This window comes from Antennarius striatus, chromosome 19 (assembly GCF_040054535.1).
Source record: "Antennarius striatus isolate MH-2024 chromosome 19, ASM4005453v1, whole genome shotgun sequence".
NCBI lineage: Eukaryota > Metazoa > Chordata > Actinopteri > Lophiiformes > Antennariidae > Antennarius > Antennarius striatus.
Genome location: NC_090794.1, coordinates 13,989,065 through 14,015,326, shown reverse-complemented (window position 1 = coordinate 14,015,326; position 26,262 = coordinate 13,989,065). Strand labels below are relative to the sequence as shown.

The 26,262-nt window shown below is 41.2% G+C and overlaps 2 protein-coding genes across 7 annotated transcripts in view; both read right to left on the bottom strand.

Annotated features, from left to right (window-relative positions):
• The window catches only part of usta (uronyl 2-sulfotransferase a), a 51,340-nt gene extending 42,675 nt beyond the window's left edge, over positions 1–8,665 (bottom strand). For both annotated transcript variants that reach the window (XM_068342916.1, XM_068342917.1), the window contains exon 1: positions 8,193–8,665. In XM_068342916.1, coding sequence (XP_068199017.1) covers positions 8,193–8,424 — 232 coding nt within the window. In that variant the 5' untranslated portion in view covers positions 8,425–8,665. The remainder of the gene's footprint in view (positions 1–8,192) is intronic.
• A 2,086-nt stretch (positions 8,666–10,751) lies between these two features.
• The window catches only part of sash1a (SAM and SH3 domain containing 1a), a 149,697-nt gene continuing 134,186 nt past the window's right edge, over positions 10,752–26,262 (bottom strand). For all 5 annotated transcript variants that reach the window (XM_068341934.1, XM_068341935.1, XM_068341938.1 and 2 more), the window contains 10 exons: positions 24,359–24,433; positions 24,045–24,188; positions 22,596–22,728; positions 21,670–21,839; positions 21,225–21,434; positions 19,319–19,469; positions 18,698–18,826; positions 15,326–16,341; positions 13,606–13,737; positions 10,752–13,417 (listed from right to left, as the gene is read on the bottom strand). In XM_068341934.1, coding sequence (XP_068198035.1) covers positions 13,157–13,417; positions 13,606–13,737; positions 15,326–16,341; positions 18,698–18,826; positions 19,319–19,469; positions 21,225–21,434; positions 21,670–21,839; positions 22,596–22,728; positions 24,045–24,188; positions 24,359–24,433 — 2,421 coding nt within the window. In that variant the 3' untranslated portion in view covers positions 10,752–13,156. The remainder of the gene's footprint in view (positions 13,418–13,605; positions 13,738–15,325; positions 16,342–18,697; positions 18,827–19,318; positions 19,470–21,224; positions 21,435–21,669; positions 21,840–22,595; positions 22,729–24,044; positions 24,189–24,358; positions 24,434–26,262) is intronic.

Here is a 26,262-nt window from a genome sequence, read left to right as displayed (position 1 = left end):
CACGTTCTGCCTCACGTGTTTCACACTGTGATTGTCTGCCGCACCCCAATGTGTTTTGCCTGTGCATAACTATCCCTACCTCCTTTATGAATTTGGGTGAGTGCTCCGAGTATGGTGTACCACTCTGTTGTTGTCTTTTAAGTCAAGCATTCCAGCAATCTAGTCTATATTTTCAAAGATAAACCTAGCCTGTTTTAGGACAAAATTTCTGCCTACTCCTTACTTTCTACTTAGGCAGTTTTTGTTTTTGCATTAGCTTTGTTTCTCTGGGTCTTTGAAGTCCTGCTTCTTTTTTATTTTTTATTTTACATGTCCAGCTGACAAGCTTAGCATAGGAAAAGCATCTTCAAATAATTGTGGTAAGTTGCCTTCAGATATATAAGTTTATCAATAATTTTAAGTTGTTCAATTTCCAAAAAAACTGACTTTTAAAATAAGGTCAACAATTGATCACTGATCATTGTCCATCACTTGTCAAAAGGAGACGACATTCGCGTAGCGTAGCACAGCATGCAGGGCTAGTTATAAACCACCACCCACACATTTATTTGGGATTTCTCTCTTGATATAACATCACTGCTCGGCAAAGCCTTGAAGAGTTGTAGTTGAACTGCTTTGGCACATGTGCTTTTCCATCTACTCTATTTCCACATGGCAAAAGTAAAGGCACTAATGGAGGATAATTACCCTGTGTTGTTTTAGTGTTTGCCCGTCTCCCTGGAGGGGGCAGTAGATGATGGAGGATAATTGGTACTGCTAATTGCTTCTAATGTGTGATCACAGGGTCAAGCTGATTCTATTTCTCAATGCATAGCCTTTTGTAATAAACCAGAAAAAGAAATGCATCACATATAATGACTAGTAACAAAAGAAAATGTGTTAATCCATAAATTGCTGACAGTCACATGGTCATAATTATCACATAATATTCATAAGAAATCAGTTTTTTGCTTTGTTAAAAATTGTAACTAAAATTGCAGCTCAACACGTCTTTCTCCAGCTTCCATTAAAGTGAAAACTATTATCCTTTTATTGACCCCTAAACCAAATTAAGCAACTGCCATGCACATTAGAAAGCAGGTTTATAAACAGACCGTGACTAGCCTCTGCTCTGTATGGAGGGCAGCTTGTTTTACCGCAAGTTGTCTGATTGTTTTGGCATTTAGGTTGGATGTGACGCCAGTTAGGAGTTGTTTTGGTCTGTCAGAGGTAATGCTTAGTTTTACTTCACACTTCCCAGAGGACTAACATACTGTATTGCTGAGAATCTGGAAGTAGGTGAAATTGTCCGAGCATAATGAGCCTTGTCATAAGCTAGTACTGGTAAAATATTACTCTTTCCTCTTCATATACATATAATTATCTTTTCAGCATCAACCAAAACACATACTTGTCCTTTGGTTTGCTACCTGTACTGAAAAAATGCAGGAAGACAAGTGTGAGTCATGTACCACATGACAAACCAGTACATGTGGTAATGCTGAAATGCTGACTGACTGGACGACCATTATCGAGACATTTAAGTAAAAAACTGCTGTTCTTTTGGTCAACCTAAGACTCAGAGCATTAAACTCCTCAGCTTAAAGGGTAAAATAAAACTTGATCAAACATGACCTTCGGTAATATCTGGTTGTACTGGTATGAACGGAGTGGTGGGATTGCTCCAAAAATCACACTTATGTGTCTGGTTTGCTTGACAAAGAACTTTTGCATGTGTGGTTTGTGTGTCAGTTTCCTAACTTTAGTATGTGTGCAGCGATGCAATACATATGTGACTAAATATGCTTGGTTTTTATTCATATTTAAACCCATGATGATGAAAGATCAGATTAGCAGAAACATTTATTTCTTAAAAGTTTCTGTTTTCAAGGTGCAGTCACAGGGAAAATGAAGAAGCACCATATCCCTTTCACGATTGCTGTTTTGTAGTTTCTCCACAGTGCAAGGAATCATGGAAAAAAATGGCTGCACTTGGCAATTCATGTGAGATATTGCTGAAGATAATTTTCTGTACTGAGGTAAAGCCATACATCTGCTGGATACGTTTGCACATGCACCTTAATTTTAACTGCATGTAGACAAAGTTTTCTTTTTACAGACAGCTCTGAATGGAAGATACAAATCTGTTAACGTGAATTTAAATGTTTACACTCCTGTCAGTGTAAAAACCCAAGTTTGAATTCATGAAAATATTATAGACCATATATATGGTGCACATTTTATACCACTTTCATGAGATCAAAAGTATTTTCCTATGGTTCTGTGGAACACTTATTAACAGAAAAATAAATGTGTAGTTTCTCTGCACATTATACACATTTTCTACTAATGGCACCGCATTCCAGTTGTGTACTGAACAGTTAACTGCCAGTGATGTCAGTGAGCATCACCACAACACTTGTAATGTGCTAAATGTAACACTCACTCTACATTGAGGTCTGTCCTGTCAGAGGTCAGGAGCAGCATGAGTGAAGTGTACTGCATTTGTTTGGCCAACTTGAAGCTGGAGACTTACTTGCTCGTCCCTTTGCGGTCTTTCCGGGGCAGGCAACCTATCACTTTCCCTCCCTATATCACTTTCCATTTATTTGTATTTAAACCGATTGTCCCTTCAGCATTTACAATTTAAGGTAGGGGGACATGTAACAGTAGCAACATACAAATACAGAGGGAGACTGGTACCTTAGCTGTATTCAGGGTTTAAATGATTCGGTGTACTATCATGAAAAGTAGCTTAACCTGGAGCATCCAAGAGAAAAATTCCAGAGCCTTCTCCCTGCTTTACTGTCTTGGCTCAGGAAGCTCTAAGAGTGTGGTGTGTGATGTTAACTCATTTTCCCATTAGTCACATTTCCTGAGATCATGACAATCCTAAGAGTCAGCTAGCATTTAATATGTCACTGCAAAGATCTGTGGTGTGAATCCTGTGTCTGAAAGGATCAGACACCAGATTCAAGGCTTCTGCTCCTGACAGGATCGGATAAATCCTTTCCTTTTTGTATTATGGGCAGCTGTAATTCTGGAGGTAGAGTAGCTTGTCCACTAATCAGAAGGTTGCTGGGTGACGGGATCATACCCAAGAATATATGAGGACAATTTTAACCGCTCTCTCATATAAAAAGACTTCAAAGGCAAGGTTTATTACAGTCCATTCAGTCATTCAGGACAATTTTAGGCTAACGTCAATGTATCTCTGACCTGTGAACAGTCATGGTGGCCTACAGCAAGAAATGGGCCATCCAGCTTTCTAAAAACAACATGAATTTAATCATGTTTAAGTCAGAGACGTTCCAGCTCAGCCAAGTCAAACATCGGTGGGGGGTGGGTGTGTGTGAATGTGTATTAACATGGATAGAAACACGCAGCATTGCAACCCAGAAGTATTAATCTGATGTAGAATTTCCTGCAAGGTGACTGAGGTAACATCAGTGTGTGTGTGACAGACAAAAGTGTAACGTATGTGTATAATCGGTGACGGGCACACACAACTATGAGGACACAGCCAGGCTTCTATGCATGAGTTGTTTCAACAAAGCTTAAAACCACAGTCAGACATAATGAGTATCACCGCTGATTATCAGATTATCAGATTCCCTTGTGTCCCTTGCACGTTACTCCAAAATTCAGCAAAAATTTATTAGCAGCTTAATTTCTGCCACTAACGTGATTTCAAAGCTATTTTATATTATGTCAAAACAATCTGTTGGTTAATTAAAATAAATCTGACCTCTGTTTTACTGTTACGGATAAACACACGATGCGTACAGTTCAAGCTGCTCTGCAGGAATTACATGGCTTCTCTCTGTTACATCATTACTGTACCGCTCAACATGGCTCGCTGACACATTAGGCTAACTTGTTGGTACACCCTCAGATCTACGGGTCTGCATGTTTCGGTTACTGTTGCTAAATGTTGAGTGACACCCTCAAATACTGACCAACCCTCCAGCCCAAACAAAACGGGGTCTGTTCCCTCTACTGTGTGTCTGACTGACAAAGTGACTGAGGTAACATCAGTGTCTGTGTGACAGACAAAAGTGTAACGTATGTGTATAATCGGTGATGGGCACACACAACTATGAGGACACAGCCAGGCTTCTATGCATGAGTTGTTTCAACAAAGCTTAAAACCATAGTCAGACATAATGAGTATCACTGCTGATTGTCAGATTATCAGATTATCAGATTATCAGATTTCTTTCAACTGAGGCTTTCAACTTCAGGTAATCATCTATCAGTCACTTCAGTGTCAAGAGGAGCAGATTGGTACAAGCAATAGCTTTGGAAATGTTCCAAGATAAAAGAAATCATAAAAAAAAGAAAAGCAGCAACTGCAAATGAGGAAAAAAAAGTAAAAGTAAAAATTCAACAGATGTCACTATATGCAAAAACTCAGGGCTCCTGTACATTCCTCATACAGTCGCAATTAAGCATCAATCCCATCAATCCCATCAACAATGTTAAATATGTAAAAATGTTTCCTTGTTGCTCTGTTCACATTCTCCTCCCAAGTGTGTTGACAATGAAACTGAATCCTCTCCATAAAAATGTGAACACAGTCATTCTATAAGCCGACCTAATGAAATTATGTTTTGCATACTTTGTAAACTTGAAAAACGTCAAAAAAATAGTCCTACTTTGTGCTGCAAAGATATCATGCCAAATCTACAGCGACAGCATGGACATGGGTACAAGTGAAACACAACCCACAAACTACCTCTAACTGTTCACTGTGTCCCTTGCACTTTATTCCAACATTCAGCAAAAATTTAGTAGCAGCTTAATTTCTGACACTAACATGATTTCAAAGCTATTTTATATTATTTTTTTAACTTCTAAATGTCATAAAAATTCAAATTAGAGAAATCTCTTTTTTTTCAGGGGGACATGCCCCCAAACTTCACCAGACAGTTCATCTTTTGGATGTCAGTATTTCTAAAAGCCACTACCTTGGGCAGATGCTAAAGAATACCGCATCACCACTCTCAAGCCAAGTCCTTGTTGTATCAGGTTTTTAATGTGCGCACAGACTTCAGTATGGGCATAAGCAACCTTTTACAGATAAAATTACCACTGCATTTTGTATAAAAACTGACACTCAACAATCGAGTAAATCATAATCAACACTATCTTTGGGAATTATGTCAAAAACAATCTGTTGGTTAATTAAAATAAATCTGACCTCTGTTTTACTGTTATGGATAAACACACGATGCGTACAGTTCAAGCTGCTCTGCAGGAATTACATGGCTTCTCTCTGTTACATCATTACTGTACCGCTCAACATGGCTCGCTGACACATTAGGCTAACTTGTTGGTACACCCTCAGATCTACGGGTCTGCATGTTTCGGTTACTGTTGCTAAATGTTGAGTGACACCCTCAAATACTGACCGACCCTCCAGCCCAAACAAAACGGGGTCTGTTCCCTCTACTGTGTGTCTGACTGACAAACACACAAACCTAACACACACATGCACAAAATGAACCTACAATTCTCTTTTCCATACACACACACACACACACACACACACACACACATACACATACACACACACGTAAACACACACACGCATCCATTTACCTCTCCAGGAATGCTCACCTTCATCTTTCCAATGAGCAGCCAAAAGTAACAGAAATTGGCTGAAGGTAAATAAATCAGGTAATCACTGGGTGATTATGGGAGGTCAGTACCCTGCCCGTTAAACATAAACACATGCATACATTGAATGATTATTTGTGCTAAATATCCTCATTATTTTTTATTAATTCCACTCGGTGGGCTGAAGTTACTGGTAGTGTAGTTTACCAGATATCCGTTCCTGACCTTCCTGACAAGCACTCATCAGTCTATGATCCTGAGACAGAAAACAGAACACAGTTAATGGAGGGATGAAAATACACTGGGTTGGGGAAAGAGGATGAACAGAGAAGCTGTGGAAAATATCTTTCTTTCAAAGCACCAGAGCAGGTCATTTTCCCAAAAAATCACAAGGACATGCTACACAGATGTCTCCACCTCCCTCACGCATTTCTCCGTTCTCTCATCTTTATAGTCAGGACTGCAGGTTTCTCCAGGATTAGAGTGATGATCACATTTTTTCTCCACTTGCCCAACATCAGAACTTTTCAGAATGTAACAGAAAAAGATTATTAATTTATTTTCTATTTCTTTCTGAGAAAGAGTTACGTGAACTTTATGACCTCATTGCTGAGATTCGACAGAATTTGTTTCCCCCTTGCTCCAGAAACGTAATGAATGGATATGATTAGTCATTCAGATCCCAACAGAGGTGCTAAAGTGGGTTTGTGTTGCTGTTACATAAGAATCCCCTCTTCCTGAAGTCGACAGAGTACAGAGGAGTGTGGGTTTGACAAAGCTCGGGTCCTCTGGTCCATTCATTCATTTTTAATAGAAGGAGGTCTTACATTTGTTTGAATGCTGTGTGAAACAGCAATAAAGACTCTGTCCAAGAAGCTGTTTGATCCCTATTGAGAAAGTGTGTGCAAGAGGCATTACAACTAACTGAGGAGCATTAGCTTTGTGCAATTACACTAAAACAAAATGAACTTGCGTTAACTGCTGCAATTCCTCAATCACATTAGGCTGCAAAGTTTCATCAGTGAATGTAGTGTGGTTTACATAATGTCTGCTGATGCAGTCAAACAGGACTTCAGAAGAAAGTATTGATGCTCTCCATTATATCAGAAATATAGCTCTAAGGCATATCCTTAGTTTGATCTGCACAACAATTTTGGTATGTTATACTGTATATACAGTGTATGTATGTGTATGTAGATAGATAGATAGATAGATAGATAGATAGATAGATAGATAGATAGATAGATAGATAGATAGATAGATAGATAGATAGATAGATAGATAGATAGATAGATAGATAGATAGATAGATAGATAGATAGATAGATAGATCATCTGACAATAGGGTGTGCCGACATGCGTGAATGAGTCCCTTATGACAGCAAGAAAGCAGTCTGACCCGTGGGATTAGTGGCTAACTTGGTGAGTCACTCTGTTGCAGATGTTTAAAATATCATTTAGGCACCAACCTTTCACAAGTACAAGCAGCCCCACAACTTGTTCACATATGTTCACATGGTCTGTCACAATCTGCGGAATAAGTTAGGTCTGAAAGTTTGATGAGAAACCTGTATGTTAGTAGCACACAACCACACAACCACATGCAACCTATTCTCAGCTCTTGGCCAGCACTACAACTCATACAGATGTGTCCACAGGTGACGTGCATACTTCTTATCTTTTGTGTGTGTGTGTGTGTGTGTGTGTGTGTGTGTGTGTGTGTGTGTGTGTGTGTGTGTGTGTGTGTGTGTGTGTGTGTGTGTGTCATCATGACAGCGAACGACAGGAGCTGACAGTCAAATCTGAACAAAAACACTCAATCAGGACATAAAATCAAAAAAACTAAAACCAATCTCTTAGGTGGGAAAACAGTCTGGAACCGGCATCTGAAAACAACTCCACGTGGATGTCACCTCTCCTGCTGCAGAAACGTGAAATTTAAACATAGGCCTGTCTTGAGTGAATCAAACCACCAGCATAAACTAATTGATACAGTTCGATTTCTATCGCGTCTTGTTCCACCCGTGCCAGTCGTGCGTAAAAATCACTGCGTGGCCCGGCTGCTGGCTGTGAAGTGTCGGTAATCCATCACTATCAATCTCAACAGTTGTTACGCTGTAACCACAATATATCCAGACCTTGTTTCGACAAGTTGGAACTGATATTCAAATGGCACAAAGGGGAGCGCATTCCTCGGCTTTTGGTATGTAATATTAGGTTGTGTTTTTTTTTTTTTTTTCTAAAATAGAAAGTCCTGAGCTTTAAACCTTGTGTGATCACGCGTGTGTCCAGTCTGGCAGTAAGTTCAGTTGCGTGGCCTTTTTGGGGAGTGCTAAAATAATGATTGATCAGTGGACGTGAAGGTGTCTCCTGGGATGGATGGGGTTGAGAACGGACGCTGTGGCCTCCGGTGGACTTCTTGAAAGACGCGCTTGACCAGCAGTGAACCCTCTTAAACATGTCTAACCAAAAAAAAAAAAATGCTGTCTAGACATGCAGTAAGACTTCTTTTTTTTTTCCTTTTTTTTTTTTTTTAGAAACAATTCAAAATCGCCTCCTCCAATCTCACCGGGAAAATGAAAAAGTTCTTACCGAGATACTGTCGGATGTCCACCAGGATTCTAGGGGGTCCTCCGTACAGCTGGTAGGAAAGGGAGGCGAGGCAGAAGAAGATCAGTGTAGCCAGGCACACAGCATAACTTCGCAGGGTACATCGTAATCGTATCAAAGGGAGTAAGTCGTGGATTCTGTTGTTCTGCTGTCTTTGGTGGTTGAAAGTATGGTTGTTGCATTTAGGGGCACTGCTGCTGAAATTCTTCATCATCTACTCCTCACAAAGCGCCGTGGAATCTCACCCATCCGCCTGTGGAAGTGAAACTTGTCGCTTTGAGATCATTTGAGGCGACCAGCCAGTTATCTGGGAGACGCGCGCACACCACGCTCCAAACCGCTGTCGTAGCCACGGTGTTGTTTTTTGCGCACAGCCTCTCACTTTCCTTCGGTCCCTCCCGTTTGCGCTCGTTGAGTGACTGCGCCTTCCTTCCGTCCTTCCACCGGAGTTAAGGGTCCATCCTTCTCTAGACTTTCTTTTTGGGGGTGGGGAGTGTCAAATTACTGAACGTGGAAAGGGGGGAAAAAACTTCCACTTCATACAGAATTTAGTTTGGGCTGCCGTGCGTAAAACAGCGTCACCCAGTGATCAGGGGGAGTCTTTGGGCATTCATGGAAACGGGGCTGATTTGTGATCCGAGAACGGAGTCTGATCAGGAGAGGAAAGGAGGGATTTTCAAGTCCGTTTAGAATTTACGGCTTTTATTCTAGATGGAATAAAATAGTTGCGTAGGTCTGCTATGTTCTTGTTATCAAACACACGGAGTTTCTCACGGTGACGGTGTAAAGCACAGAGATTAACATTAGTTGTCTCATCACAGCTGGATGTAACTCCTTTAGACATTTAACGCTAGATGAGCGTTCATTTCTTCTCTTTGTGTGTGTTTGACTTTCTTTTTCTCCTCAGGCTATAATGACTCATATATTTTCCCAGTATAGTCAGAGTCCACCATTAAGCTGCACCTGCACTGAGGAGGTGTGTTTCGTTTCATACTTTGTGCTGTACTGTATGATGTACTGTCTGTGTTGTACTGCCTGTTGTACTGCCTGTTGTTCTGCCCGTGTTGTACTGTCTGATGTACTGTCTGTGTTGTACTGTCTGTGTTGTACTGCCTGTTGTACTGCCTGTGTTGCACTGCCTGTGTTGCACTGCCTGTGTTGTTCTGCCCGTGTTGCACTGCCCGTGTTGCACTGCCTGTGTTGTACTGCCTGTGTTGTTCTGCCTGTGTTGTACTGTGTTGTGCCTGTTTACCATGGGTCAGAGAGGACTGCAATTTCATCTGTGCGGTATGCCGTGCGTATATGGTACACTTGACAATAAAGCTGATGTTGACTTTGATTTTCCACAGGTAAATGAATTGTGTGGTTCAATATTTTAAAAGCTAGTATCAGCTGTTAGAAATTAAAAGCACTTCCTGCCCCATTGCCCATGCAAGACAGAAATTGATAGCACAGAACTACAGAGCTCATATCAGGAAGACAGAGAACCAGGGCAGAACCATTGCAGACAGAGGGTGACAATACAAACTGCACAGAAAGGAATTGAACCCAGAACATTCTTTTTGCACACAGGACAACACACAGTGCTACCCTGTGCCACACTGAATTCATAACACAGAACTAGAGTGCTGATATTCCTAAGGTCACTGCTGGAAGTCACAGTTACTTTAATATTAACTCCCAATTGCTTTCTAGAGATAAGATTCCTGGTCGATGAGAGAAGCATGGGATAACCAGGTCAAATATTTAAAATGTAATCGAACCAATACTCGGTTCAAGGAATGGAACATTGTGGAATGTGCGTATTTGAACACCATAGGAATGGATCTGAAGGGTGCAGATATTAATAGGAGGCACTGGGTCAAATGAGTTTGATGAAGCAAACATTGTGTTTCTCCAGAAACCTGTGAAGGGATTCTCACAACAGATTTGTAACAGTCATGGGTAAACACTAGAGGAGAAAGTGGTGAATAATGATAAGAAGAAACCTGAGGCTGTCTTCATTTGTATTAAGGTCTCATCTTTCTCTCCTGACGCGTTTTAAATTGGATGACTATTTGCATCTGTGAGAGTCATGAACTGGAAAGCTAACTGCTCATTAAAGATATGTGAAGGGACACTATTGGATGGGGGTTTCTCTTTCTTTAGAAGTGTTAGCAGCAGGCAAACTAAGACCTTAAAGATTCTATTTTCCTCCTTTAAATAAAAAGACTGTGAAGTTGCACTTTCAGAGAATACTAAATACTGACTGAAATGTACAAGTAAAATCTTTTTTAGATGCAGTCTTTTCTGAATATTTGGGTTTTCTTATTATGAACAACACTGGAAAACCTCTGTGTGGTTTCCTTGACAGGCGTAACGTCAAAGCACATGCCGGACAGAGTTGAACTCTGGGTCAGATCTGGGAAAATATCTATAGTTTTCTAAATGAGCTATCATGAGTCAGACACAACCAGACAGTGTCTTTAAGTTATACAGTCTACCAGCTCTACCCTCTACATGTGTGTTTAAGAGCATAGAGACAATCAGAAGGGCAGCATGTGGCAAGAAACAGATTTTATTATATTTCAGAATGACAAGTTGCTATGGACATTACTTTTGTGGTTTCAATACACAAGCAAATCTGAATGGACAATCATTAGATGAAAACCAAATAAAATAATTTGTACACATATTTTACAATACATACTGTAGTTCCTCACTGGCTAAAGCAATATGCATTATGCAGGAAGGTATGGCTATTTATATAGTACAGCTAATTACAGTTTATATATGAAAAACACAAAAATAAGTTATTTAAATATCAATTACATATACAAAATGGGATGCTTGCTGAACATTTCATATATGTAATTAAGAGTTAATTGTTGTAAGCTTGTAGATGCAAACTGGAAATGAATAACTTGAAAGATGTTAACCCGTGAATGGTTGTTAAACTTGGCATTGGGAACAAGTCGAAACTAAAATACCAGCATAACTCACTGACAGCCTTTATAATACCTGAAATAAATGTCCATTTTTGGAACTGTGAACAAAATGTGACCAATTTAAAATGTTAAATAGCTAGATTTACCCTATAAAGTGCATTTACAGTGTCAGTATTTTCATTCTTAACAAAGCAATCCTCAGGTCATTTACTTTTTTTTTTTAGAATGACCTCACTCTTGCTGTCTCAGAGCACCACTTTGATTGATGAAAAAAGGCATTAGATAACAAATGCCCTTTAGAAAAAAAAAAAGCTCTAATTCTAGTAAGAAAACTTGGTCTGATTTTAATTACGAAATCAAAATCTATAGAATAATTGTTCAGGTAAGTATGAAACACAGATGTTCATTTTTAAGAAGAAGGAATCAAATATTCTTTAGCTCCATTTCATGCAGACTGTGCGAATGAAATTATTTTCTGGCTGTTTCTAATTGAGTTTTTGGCCCATAGTTTGTAACAGCTTTAAAAGGCTATTTCCTGTCATTCCGTCTGCTGACCTTGGAGTTCAGTCCTTTTTATTAATTACTGTTCTTACAATCTATCCTCAGTGTGGTTGATAAAAGTGTCATTAAAACCTTTATACCAGTATTGATCATAGCTGCAGTTTGATTTGTTAAAAATAAACAGCTTATTATTGAGCTATTATTTCTCAACATAGTAACCAAAGTGTAGACAATCCAATCGAATCCAGACATTACAGCCCAAATGTCAGCTGTATCTTTGGAACACTTTCCTTTTCCCCTCCCTCTGTCCCACAGCCCTATTCATGGAACCTATACAGTGAATGTGTTAGGGTGTTAAATATGGGACACTGTCTTTGTGGTTGATCATCTGGGCCTCATGAGCACACACACTACAATCCAAGAGAAGCATGCTTTTCATTCCACGCCCCTGTAAATCACTGAAATAATCTGACCGAGTTTTTAAAATCCCAAAATGTCAAAATTTGCACCACTTGAACAGTCACAAAAAGGTCAAAATGATGTGTTGTTTGTGATGAAGTTATTCATTCAGAATGGTAAGGCTACTTAACAAAAGTGCTTGAATATGCTAGGAATGTCTTGTTGCTATAAAAGCAGATTGTGATTCATTGTTGGAGTTTCCTGTATCCATATTCATCCTAGAGCAGGTTGTGCATCTGAGATACTCATGTTGTAAAAGAAAAGAACCGATAAGATATGAAATATAAAGGTGTGATGCCATCTTGTTTCAGCTGATCGATGACTGAGAAATGAATGCAACATTGAAGAAGCAAACACAAACTTACACATATAAATCATTTTGAAATTCAAATATGCATTATGCTATTATACAGAAACATGATACAAAAGTAAGCCATCTCAAAACCACCAGTAATGCATAGAGTGGTACATGTACAGTAATAAGCTGATTAAAAGTCCAGATGTAAAAGGAAGTCTGTCCTGTTAGTGGAATTGAAAAGCTGAATGAGAATTAAATCACTTTGGCTGAGTCACTTCCTTGAAAGACCCTCAGATTCCGTTTCCTTTCCATAAAAAAGATGAAAATAAAGCACTTTTGAAATATGCAGAAAGTAAACCGTCTTTTCTTTATTTAAAAAAAAACAAACACTTGTCCTGCAAAAGAGTGTGCAATCTTCCCACAAGGCAGATCCAAGTCTTTAAGACTTTAGGGAGTGTCGTCAGAATGGAAGCCATCCAGCAGATTGAGTCTATGGATTTTTTTCAGAAGGCTGTCAATATCTTGTCCTGGCTGTCCAGAAAAACTCTTCAATACCGTAAACATTCGACAAAAGACAAGAGCGATAATAAAGAGAAAATTGGAGAGCAGGGTTGCTCATGTTGTCTTTTGACAGGGATTACTGTAGCATTGTGGGCGATCCTGTGAACATCGGGTCAGTTGAACTTTACTGACCATGTTTCAATGAGGTGCTACTGACCACTGTGTTAATACCTGTTATTGATAAGACTCCGTCGACATGATTAGGACTGAGTAACTCCTTGTGTTTTGACCAATCGTGCCCCACTAACCAGCCGACGGACATGTCTTTCGTCCCGTACCCCTGCCTCCCACACGTTGCTCTCCGTTAACAAGGCCACGTGACTCAGTGTGTCGATTCCTGCTGCGGCCAGAGACGAGGCGTACATGGGCAGGCCGATGGAGACGAGCCAATCAGACACTGTGCTGATGTTACCTGAGGGAAGAGGCTTCCGGCACATCTCTGTCAAACCTCCAGAAGGGATCTGAGGGACACAATAGATTCAAAAAGATTTAGTTACACTAGTAACTTAAGTGAATGCACACAGAGACCTATACAGGGAACTTTGGATTGCGAGATATGTACCTCAACACCACATTATGTTAAGTTCCTAAGCATTTATATACATCTAAAACTAAAAAAAAATGGCTCCAAAACAACATTGTTCCTTACAGCCATGCGGTGCTGTTTACGGAGCTCTTTGACTCTAAGTTGGTCCATGGTGGAGGCCACATCCTTGACAGACTGCTCCAAGTCCTCAGAATAACGCTGCACCAGTGGCTGGGGGATGCCACATCGACCATGCTGAGGTAGAGAAGAGGACATAACCATTAAATCTGACCATAATATAAAAGGAATATATTTAAACCATGTAGAAGCCATAAATCTATGGTTTCAAAAAAGAGGAAATTAGTATGCAGTGACATTACAAGGGATAAATCAGAGCACCAAAACCCTGCTCAACATTTTTTTATGTTTTCTTATCCTCTCTCTCTCTTTGTACCGACACCTGGACCAGTGGAAGGTTTCCAACAAGGCTTTGGTTTCGGTTGGCTGAAGAGAAGTGGGTACCTTTTGAGGATGAAGGGGAGGTGGAAGTGGATAGAGACAGGGTCATACAAGTCTAACTACTGGGGTTATCTCGAGAAAGAATAGAGATCTTCAGGCAGATGTACAATAAATTGATTTTATCCCTACTCATAATAAAAGGGCCTTGTATAAAAAATATCTCAGACTTACTTTTAATAGCCTTGTTTTAGGAAGCAGTATTTTTTTTTATTAATGCTCTTTCTCCATTTATTAAAATATAACAAATGTCTTGCTACTTTGGTGTTTAAACACCAACCAATAAAAAAAATGTTCCAAATATCAGTAAACATTTGCTGAGTTTCTCACTTATATCATCATTCGATGCTTATTTTAAGTGATTATCTATTTATGCTTGAGCGCACTCCAACCCTACATGTTGCTGCGTCAGTAACAGTGTGTCTCTGCCAATCTACTCAGGACTAATGTGGATCCAGCAAAGTTGTGTTGTGGTCTCATGCATACTTTTAAACTCATCCCTTGTTGTGTCTGAATGTTTGAATGAGTGTTGTTTTCCCCCTAGTCTTGGGGCTCCATCATGTTAATGGGGCCCAGCTTGGGGTCTGGCAAGAAGCAGAAGGTTTTACAACTCCGTCTGCCTTCAGCAAGATTCGGTTCATAAACGTAACAGTCTGAACCGCATCACAGCAAGATTCAGCCCGCAGACTTTCTCTCAGCTCCAGGCAAAATCTTTTACTATTGTCAAAACACAAACACCCACTCCCGCACTTACAAGTGTGTTTGGATACAAAAAGGTTTCTGTGCACAAAAAAACCCAAAACTGGATGTCTCTATTTTTAAACTAAATGAGTTCCAAAGCAAGTTTCATGTGTTGTTAGTTTAAACACAGTAATCGGGATTCAAAGTTAAGTCACGCATGCTATGAGAATAAAACACAAAACCCTGTTGCCAGATATAGACTTACCACAAGGTGTCTAGGAGCCCTGATTGCTCATGACCCTGGAAATATGACTTGTATGTAAAATACTTTATATTATCTGTTGGCTAATATTATATGTTTTAGTACGTCTTCTTATCACATCTCTATTTCTTCTAGCGGGTACAGTATGTTCAACACAAAACCAACTGTGCGCAAAATGTTCAGAGTTATACATTGTTGGACAAATTAAGTTTGAACGTCTTTGAATTTGTCTTGATGTCAGGATCTTTAAATAATGTTTTAAGACACAACTGAATACTCAGTGTACTCTGTCTTCCTCAAAACGCGGTGTTAGTCTTAAAGTATTATGTAATCTAAACTCAGATTTTCCTCGCTTTAAGTTTTGATTAATGTCCCTTTGCTAACCTTGTCAGAGTAAGGCTCCTCTGTGAGATCGATGCCCTCAGCTTCCAAACGTTGTTCCAGGAGGGTGAGCAGGTCAGGACTCATCTTGGAATGGGAAGCTTTCCTTGAAACAGCCACTTTGCCCCCTAAATCCAACAGCCATGGAGGATGCACTGCTGGAGGAGTACCTGACTCCTCGCTTGGGGGTGAGGCGGATGCTGAGGCACATGGGCTGGTGGGGGTGCTTGGAGTCTTGGCAGGCAGAGCAGGGGGTTTGGGGCTGCAGCTGCGAATTATAGGGCTGTTGGGGTGAGAGCGGGTGAGGGAGTGGGTAGGGGAGGGGGTGGGAGACGGTGAAGAGGGCAGAGAGAAAGGAGGGTGACGTAGGCCGTTGGCTAGTCTTTCCTTAGACTTCTTGGCAGGAACAGGAGGTGGGACTGGGGGCTTTTTGGGGTGAGTCCGGATGACCCTAGCATTAGCCTCAGGGGGAGTTGGAGTAGGACAGAAGATGGGATCTGGCGGGGAGTGAGCTGTGCGGCAAGGAGGGAGAAGAGGCAACTGAGAGGGCACGGGCGGTCTGTCTGACTTGACTTTTGGGCTAACTGTTGGGGTCCCATTCTGGGACAAGGAGCCTTCATCTCCACAGACCTTGGTGGGACTGCTATTGCCAGATTTGGGTCTCTCCTTGGTGAGTTTAAGTTCCACACCCAGATCCTTCTGCTCTTGGGTTTGCTCCCAGTGCAGATCTCCTAGGGAGTGGGAGCGTTTCCAGGGCCCCGAGGGCTGCAGGGGCCCATCCAGGTCCTCACAGCTGCGACTAGCCAGGATCGGGGGCTGTTTTGGGGTTTTGCGTAGCCCAAGCAGGTTGAAACCCTTCAGGGAAGGTTTGATGAAGAAGCTTTTTGGGAACTTTGTTCGCTGGTTCTTACTGTTCTGTTGCAGAGCCTCGGTTGAAAAGGTCATAGGGAGGGTGGGGTAGTCTGGAGACCGGAGGCCTGCTGAAGAATGACTGGAACGGGTAACTTTCCTGCTTTTACCTGGAAAATAAAAACGTTTGTCCTCTTTTAATTGAAACGTTGACTTTTCAAGTCTGGTCTATCTAAATTCCACTTCTGTGGAAAGTGTTTCCCTCTTTTTAGAGAAGGATAACAATGACAATGAATTCTGAACTTTTAATGAAATAAACATGTCACAGTTATATTAATAAACTGCATATGATATTTCCTGGCTGCTTTCAGTCCACATTATTTTGTAATCTTTATTTTTTTTAAATTCTGGCAAAGGTGAAACACATTGCTTTAGAGATCGTAAAGAAACATTATCTGTGGCGGGGCGACATAAAACATCAAACTTGGATCGTACTTTTTTTCTTGCATCATTCACCATATTAATTATTCTTTACAAGTCTGTCAAAGCAAAGCTATTATCTGTAAGCCACAGGCAAAAACAAATGTTTTTGTAGAAAGCAGAGATGAAGTGCCACTTGGATATGATAACGTCTTTGAATTGTGACCAAACTGGCTGATTTGTTGTTATAGCAGCGATCCCAAATAAAGATATCTGGAGAGGATAGTTTGCAAACATTGGAACAAATGACTGAAGCAACTTACCATCTATCCCCTGGTTTACAGAGAGAAAGGGATGAATGAAATGGATGTGTGCCACAGAGTGCAGCTCGCCAACGAATTTCAATGGTGGGATGATGTAAAAACAGTTCCATAGATGGGATGTCATGAAATAACGGCTCCTATACCATGTGTTTTTGCCTACAGTGTGGCCAATTAAATGTAAGCGGATATAATATATATGAGCAACAAGATGTTATACTGAAATCTGCAGTGCTCAATTTACTAAATCTTACGAAACTAAAAAGATTTTAAAGGATTTGAGAAATCTTCTTATGATGAGGGATATTTACACTTCCAGAAGACCTGACCAGACATTTGCATACTAGAAAAAGACTGACTAAATAATGCACAGATTCAGGACGTCACAGTGATGGCTTTCCTCAGAAAAAATAGAACATGGAATGATTTTATTCAACTCTCATTAAAATGTTTTGCTTTGCCAATTCTCTAGATTAATAAATATTCATCAACACACAGTAACAAAACATTGACTTTTCAATTTCCAAAAAGTCAAAACTGTGGAACCCTGAAACTGGAAAAAGAATTGCTGGCTAAATGTTAAGCTGCTAGTTAAACAGTCGTCAGTGGCACGGCGGGAAAAACAGACAGAAAAAAGATCAAAATAAAGCAAGCAGTCCCTTCTATCCACAACTTAAATGTTTGCTGTGGCATAGCACACACACACACACGCACACACACATACACATACACACACGCACACGCACACACACACACACGTGCACACACACACACACACACACAGAAACACAAATAAGTCTCAAAGTAGCTGCACTGGAAGCCAGCAGTTAAAGAGAGAAGCAGTGATTTATTGCTTAAGGAGCTGTTAAAAAGAATGTGTGGAGAAAAGAATACAGTCATATGCAGAAGGAAAGCGCCTTAAATTAAAGAAAAAAAATAATTTCACAGATTAAGCCTCTTTTACAATCTTTGCACTACATTTTAAAAATAATTTCACCCACATCTTTTAAGGCATATACAGTATGATTTTTGCATCATGGTGACTATTAACACAATGAAAGTGACAAACTAAATGATTTAAAAAAAAAAGATATTACATGTAAATATCTCTCTTGATCTTTTCAGCCAATTATATAAAAAAAACAACCTTATCAGTTTAAATAACCACCACAAAACACAGGCAAACCTAAAGCACGCTATTCTCCTTAAAAACACTTAAAATAAACACTTTGTGGGCCCACAGTCATCCTCTCCACATCCTTCTATTAGCCTGGCATCCACAGGTGGAAGAGCTGGGACACTCAGCTGGTGACTGGGCAGTGAGATTGTTCTGATCAGAACAGGTCTGTGCAATGGGGAGAATTTCTCCCTCTGTGCTCCCAGCATTGAGGTGTGGACTAGGCTTAGTGGTCTTGGACCAGCCTCCCTCCCAGTTACAACTGGACTTTGGCAGTGACGATAGAGATTGCCTATGAGATGGAAAGAATGGTGAAGAAAGTAGGAAGATAGTAGAACTTAAAGTGTGATGTAATACTGAGGTTCTTTCTCTGCTAGTGGAGCAAAGGTGTGAGGTTCTGGTGGACTGACAGGAGGTGGTCCAGAGGGGAGACATGGGTAGGGTGTTGCAGAAGCACGGCGAGAGATGGAGAAGAGGAGGAAGATGCCAGAGGAAGGAGGAATAGCAGTCACTGTGGCACTACGGACTAGATAAAACTAGATCTGTACAAGACTAACTCCCAGAGGATGTTGGGTAATGGTGGCCTAGACTACATAAAGCCAGTATTACCATTCTCCAGATTCTCATTGCTCTCGTAGCAGCCGGAGTCTCGAGGGGAGTCTCCTACCAGGTCCTGACCCTCCGACAGCAGCTTCTCCTGGGAGCCCGACAGGCCGCTGCGCTCGGGGTCACTGCTGCCTGAAAAATACACAAACATGGTCGGGATCAGGAGTGGAGGCATGACTTACATCCGCTTCACTTTTGTTTTATCTTTCACACCAAAAGATGATTGTATGATAGCTGGCTGAGATTAATGTTTGGGAAATGAGTGTAGTTATATTACCATAAAGAATTTACCCATTTTCATCAGTGTTCTGTATATACATACATACATACATACATACATACATACATACATACATACATACATACATACATACATACATACATACATACATACATACATACATATATACATACATTTATACATGCAGAACACTGGGGCAGGAACCAGGATATTAATTCAGAGATTAACCCCTCAACAACACCCCAGGTGATATCCTGCCAGATAGTTTCACTGACTTGGAGGCATCACCTGTGTGTGTGTCGTTAATCATGTATTTCGTGTGTGTGTGTGTGTGTGTGTGTGTGTGTGTGTGTGTGTGTGTGTGTGTGTGTGTTTGTCCTTACTGTCATATTCCTGTAGCAGCTCCACAGCGGTGAGCAGCACGGCTCTGTGCTGAGGATCTTTTATGTTCAGCTCATCCAGGTCTTCTTCTTCCAATAACTTGAACGTGTCCAGGTCTTCATAACCATTGAACAGGAAAGTGGGCATGTGTTCCTGCAAAATACAGAAATCCAAGGAGTTTAAAAGCTTTCTTTGAGAAGCTAAGAAAAGTAACTAATTCAAATGTGATTTGAGACAACTGATTCTTATCTACTCTGTGAATTTTTAAGAGCGTAGATCCAAATATGCACTGCTGGCCTCATCCAACAATCGAAAACATGGCTTGTTGAGTTATGGTTGAGTAAGCTGTCCAGAAGGCTTAGTATGTCTGTTTGTGTTGACAGTTATGTAAAAGTTACTTCCAAAGAGATTCATGAGTTAGTTGCACAAACTAAGTGCTAATATGGAGTGCAATGGCCAACAATCCCAAACTTTAGAGGCAGCAAACATCATGATTGAAGGGAATCCCACCAACGCAGAGCAGGAACGGGAAGCGCCGAAGGTGGAAGGATTACAAGAAAGTGCTCTTCGACCACAGACAAAAAAGCTTTACACACCAACACAAAGAACCACGGTGCTTCTGAGACATGACACATGCTGAACAAAATGACAAACCTACAGTACATGCTCTCTGTGCAAGAGCAGCATGCACTGATGCACTCAACACATTCAGAACACATTGTGCTGGACTCCATGTGTCTATGACCTGCACACTTAGTTGGAAAAATACATAGACTGTGTGTCACCAGCGAAGCCATCAATTACACCGGTGTGGAGCTGTGTGTCTGTGTTCTGTTTCTGCTGGGTGATGCGGGACTAAACAAAGGACCACCTCTGACTCACAGCATCCTCTGTCTTTACGGCCAGATGAAAAACTCAAACAAGCTTCAAACCCAAAGAGCATCTGACAGATAATCTATTGTGTGGAGATTTACACTTCTCTCACTTGACTAAGTTCTGACACAAGCAGCTCCAAAAACCCCTCGAGTAGAGAATGGAAAAGTAGAAATGATCCCGATAAAATACTTTTAAAACAGAGGTACCTCGATCTAGTTTAATAGAGATGAACAAAAGACAGAAACCAGATAAAAGGAAAATATTTACACCACAGAAATCATGTGATGATCGTTCAATTATTGTCACAAAAAAGTCTCCTTCTAAATTTAAAATATCGAAAAATAAAAGCTATTACTGACCAAAAGATTTACAACTTAAATTAATGTAACAAATGTTCTATTTATCTGATCATAACCTGCCAACAACAGGGATCTGGTGATGGCTGAGGTGGGGGTGTTGGGTGGGCTTTTTTCACAAAATAAAACACCTGTAAAACTTGCAAATCTGTAATCTTCCTCTTGGCTGCCGACCAAATACCCAAATACGGAACAGGAAAATCCACAGAGTCAATTTTGTGTATCTGGGGAGCCGGGGCCCTCTGTCTGCACGAGTGGGAGGGGGCGATATGAAGCTCACAGCGACGCGTAGGCCTTGATGAAAGACGCAACTTGTGTTTATGGGGTGTGGTTGTGAGAATGTGGGTGAAGATGTTTGTGTGTCGGTGAGAGATCAAACAATCTAGAGGCTGTGCAGCCTGTAATTGCTGACACTATGTTTATCTCTGCTTGTCTGCAAATGTGTTTTGAAGAAACTTGGCTGGAAAAAAATATTGTTATCTCTCGAGTTATGATTTCTCTCATTCACGAACCCAGATGGGTGGGAGTTTCTGCAGCTGGACCCATCACTGCTGCGTTCACGTTGACTAAACTTTAATGCAACTAAAAAAATATTTTTTGACCTGCCACCATAAATCTAGCACATTCAGTACCGGATGCAATCCTTGTGCAAAAGCTATCAGACTTTCTAATCTACCTTGAGGTTGATGCGCTCCAGCAGTTCCTCCACTGACGTGGGCTTTGGTGGTCGGCCCTTCCTCCTCCTCCTCACAGGCCTTTTGGGTTTCTCCTCTTCTTCAATCAGCACGTCCACATAGATAAACTTGAAGGTGCCCACTTTGTTGTTCAACAGGCCCATCCATGTTCCCATTGGTGGCTTACTGATAATGTCGATCACATCACCGCGCTGGAAAAAAAAACAAAAAACCCCACAATGACAGCAAAGCGGGAAAAGATGATTCAGAATATTCTTTTTAAATTTGTAGACGTAAAAATGTTTTAGGAATTTTCATCATATCTATAAAGTTGCTCCGAAATTGTAAACTGTAACACGGATTTCTGGGGTTTAAAGGGAACTGACCTGTGCAGTCAAGTGAATTTAGTGTTCCACAATCATTTCCACGTGACATACTGCGCTTTACCTTCAGCTTGAGGGAGTCTGTGTCGTAAGGGCTGGGGGTGAAGTCCGTATGGACCCGGGCACGGCCGCAGAACGGTCCCCTGTAGGGCGGCTCTTCGTCATCGCCATCCTCCGACTTCACGCTTTCTCTGTTACTGGCTGACGAGTCGGTTGTGCTCACAGTCTGACCGCCTGGACACAAACACACACGGAGGTTGACAACAAATATAAAATGGGTGTGTGTAAAGCTGTCAGTCGTCTCCTGTTGTTAAGGGGGGAAAAAATAGGTTTCCTTCTTATTAGTGAGAAATAGAATACATTTATCTTGATTTTATTTTGTCATTTTATTTCTACACTTTTGTGTCTGAACCAGGCATGAAACTTTAAGAACATTCTAAACCCCTCAGTATTCGCTGCATATTTCTGTCTGCATCTCAGGCCGGCTGCTGAAATCATTGGCCGCTGGGAATCAGAGAGGCAAAACTTCCAACATAATCATTCCCATATGTCTGCCTGTGGACTCGTGAGCATGTTGTATAGTTTAGAGTCGCTGTAAGAAGGCCAAGTTGTCATGTGTGCTGAGCTCCAAAGATGGAGGGACCACAAACACATGATGGGACTGGTAGCTTGAAGTAGTCAGGAACTGTAATGAGATAAAATCCCCCTAGAGGATAACCCCACTAGAAAACTGTGAGGGCTCATCTGCGGCGCTGCTGAGATTGAATGTGATCTCACCACTAAATCCTACTTGGAATAAATGTAATGCTATATTTGCTCAGCTTAAGTCATGTGTATGCATTTGACAGAATTGACAGTGAGCAGTAATGATGCTCTCCCCATTTAGTCTGAAGCATGGTTCACAAAGGATAATGTTAGGCAACAAGTTATAAATATTTACACTCATTAAAAAATATCGGTCTTGAAAAAGACGTGTGGTTATCATCATACTCATTGAACTCTGTCCGCTGAGTGAACTGCGCAGACTTTCCACTGAGCCTCCGGCCTTCAGCTTTGGCTTCTCCAGGGTGTCCATGTCAGGCTGGGGGGACTGAGGGGAACCGGGGGCTCCTTCCGGACTGGACTAAAAAGACACAGAATGAGGGGGACATATGCAGATGGATAATGAGATGACACAAAGGGAAAATAGCAAGGAGAGGTTGCAGAGTGCATAAAACATGGAAGAATAGAGGGAGGAGAGATGAACGTCAGTCATTTTTATGTCTCATAGGAAACAGGGACACGTGCGGTTCAAATGTAAGTAAGATTTTAATCGTGTTTTCAATTTAAAATCTCATGAAGAAGGCATTAATCTCTCGGAAAAAAATAAACTCACTATTTTTATTTTATTGTGTAAAAATGTTCAACAAATGAAGCCAGTATAAAGCCTCCAGCCTATTTAACCACACTTATGGATGTGTCACTGTCTCATGCACAGCCTGAACATGATAGTAAAACAAAAAGTCACAGATGTAATGATCCTCTAAGTGGTATACTACTAAAGTAAATATGAACTTACTAATTTGCACTGAATTGTTTAAACTTTGTGTTTTTTAATTTCTTTTCTAGTTGAAAAAGTAGTAATTCTTGAACATGGGTTAACATGCTATAACAACCACTTCACCACCAGGTGGCACTGTGGTCTATAAAATGACCAAAGACACATGCAGACAAGGCTGCTAATTTTTATCTGCTCTTACCCAACTACAAAACCTTCACCTTGACATGAGGTTCTGAGCTGAAACCACCACGGGGAACAGATTAACGTGCATTAATGACACTTTCTGAGGGATGCAATCAGACGTGTTGGACTGTTGTGGATGCCCACGGAAACTAGGCCAAGGTAGACGAGGCAGCCTTCACACTCCCTCACACTTCCAGTCTCCATTGCCTCAGACAGCGAGCCTCGGGGTGATTTGCATCACTGTATGAGCTCAGTAGAAACTACACACCCCACCCTACACACTGGGCCCAGGGAGAGCAGAGCGGAGCCCAATCCAAGTGTGTGTGTGTGTGTGTGTGTGTGTGTGTGTGTGTGTGTGTGTGTGTGTGTGTGTGTGTGTTTTAGTGCTCTCTGTTTATTCTGTAACTAACACAAATACTCCCACCCACTCGCAGCCTGTGGACAGAATATGTGGCTTACATTGCAAAATATCCTCTAAATGCTTGCAGAACATGGGGAGTGTTTCTTCTTTCCACTGTGCCTGGCTCGCCGTTTTAAGTGTTAAAAGCGTAATGTGTGCATTGGGGGGCGGGGGGGTGTGTGTTTATACCTTACCTGCCTCATTTTAAATAAAGGTTTGACTGAGTTTATATCCGCCTCATTTGACACAAAGTTAATGTTATATGAACCCTCTACGTATGTGTGTGTGTGTGTGTCCAGGTGTGCGGATGTTTAACCTGCTCAGACAATGAGCTGCTGTATTTCTTCGACATGCGTTTCCTCATGGTCTCCTTGACCGACTTGACCTTCTTGCCCAGCGAGATCCGAGACGTGGTGGGGGACTTGACCACTTCCCTGTATATGGCCTCCTGCTCTTTATTCTGTGACGAGAGGGAGGACAGGAAGGAGAGGGCAGGGACAAGGAGAGGTCAAAAGGTGGGGAGATCACATAAACATGCAGTGAAAGCAGCAGAGAAAGGTGATATAGTGTGACAGGGGAGTGCAGCCCGTGCTTTTCAACACAGCCTTTTTTTAATTTGTGAGCACTTACGTTGGCATCTGAGCCGGCATTGACCACATGCAGAGAACGATTGGACAGGTCGAAGCCTCCGAAACTGCATGTTCTCTGCAGGGGAGCCAAAATACAATCAAATGAGTCACATTGAGAAAGTCACGGTACGGAAAACTCTGCATCCACACCCACTGAGGAACGACCAATAAGTGATTCATGCTTGGCACGACACAGGCAACGGTCTGATTAATGTACATGGGTATATGGATTGTGTTTACATGGGGGGGGGGGGCGTGATGTCATACAGGACCGTCAACAGCCAATAGACATGATGTAGCACAAACCCTGACATGAATTCTTCTTTTTAAGAGTGGTCTGAGGCACGTGTGTGTTAAACTGACTGCAGGGGGAAACAGAATGGGCAGCTCTGATGCTACATATTGAACCCATGGAGAAAACATCTGGTAAAATCCATCCTTTTTTGAAGTGTGCAAGTAAAAATTCAATGCATGACGCTACGTGTTTAGTTTAACATGCACAACATAGAGGTTGTTTGCTTTGGGCTGACATGTTATTCTCATCAGGAGGAAACTGTTTCTGCTGAGAAAATCAGGTGACATGACTCGGTTTTAAGGGGATAGACACAAATGGGAGATGTGACATGAAAGGGAGAAGAGATCCAGATGATCTAATTGCTGAATTGTGCTTGACTTTTTCAGTCCTGCTTGAGGTCTGCACTGGATCCCATTCAAATATGAAGACAGACACGCTCACATGCATGTGCCAAAGCAACACTCTCAGTTCAAGTGCTGCTCTTGAACGAAATCCTCCTTTGCTTCTTAACGGAGAGAAGGAAGGCGAGAAGCCATCGCACATTCAGAAAACATCTTTTATATTCCATATCCATGCCTGCAGTCCACATCGTAACGTCCCGGGGGGAAAAAAAGCACAATTTGGAGAACAGATATGTTTTGAAGAGGCGCCCCCCCCCCAAAAAAAAAAAAAAAACAACAACAAAAAACTCTGAATGTCATGACGATGTGCGATGGAATGAACATGCACCCAGAAAAAAAAAAAAAAGTCGATTTGAGATCATCTACGAAAGAAAAAGTAACTCAAATAACTCATAACTACAGCTATAGAGGCACGGGCCAAAAAAGAAGACAAAAAGCAACATCAGAAAACGTGGAGATAAGGAGGTTTTTTTTTTTTTGGATGAGAGCGGCTTCCGGTGACATCAATAGAACACGATAGGATTTAGGTATCCTCAAAGCTGCAGGATAGCTCCACTAGATCAACGCCTTGAGTCTGTGCTGCTACTCCTCTTGATACACACTATTTACACTCACGCAGAAAAACCACTAGAGTTTTAATTGTTTTTCCTGCTATATTTCCCCTATATGAAAGCTGATAAGAATGAATGCAATCACTTGAACCGGATTTAACAAGTTCACTCATTGAATGTTTTCTGAGGCTACATGCAGTGCAGCTCTAAGGATGAGCAGTGCTTTTGCTTGTACAACATCCCTTAATGCCCACAGGGATCTGTGAGTGTACGCATCCTTCAGGGCTCTGACATTTATATAAAAAAAAAAAAGCACTTACAAAACCTCCGCTGTAACTTAACCTCCCGTGTGGGGCCACTGCACATCGTAGGACCATTAATATTTAGCTGAAATGAAAATGGTTCAAAGCCAAAAGCATTCACTTAAAGGTCACTGATGATGACATTTCTCTCAGGGCATTTAGGTCTGTGACAGATGCTTTTTTTTTTTCAATACGTTAGTTCTACTCAGCAGGCTTTCTCTCAGAGACAAAACTAAACAGGTAGGTTAAAGTCGTTCCACCTGGGATGTATCTTTGTTAGCTGATGACTCCCTTTACCTTCACCTACTACCTTTGAGCTATTCTGCAACTTTGAAGCACCGAGTCCTGCTCACATG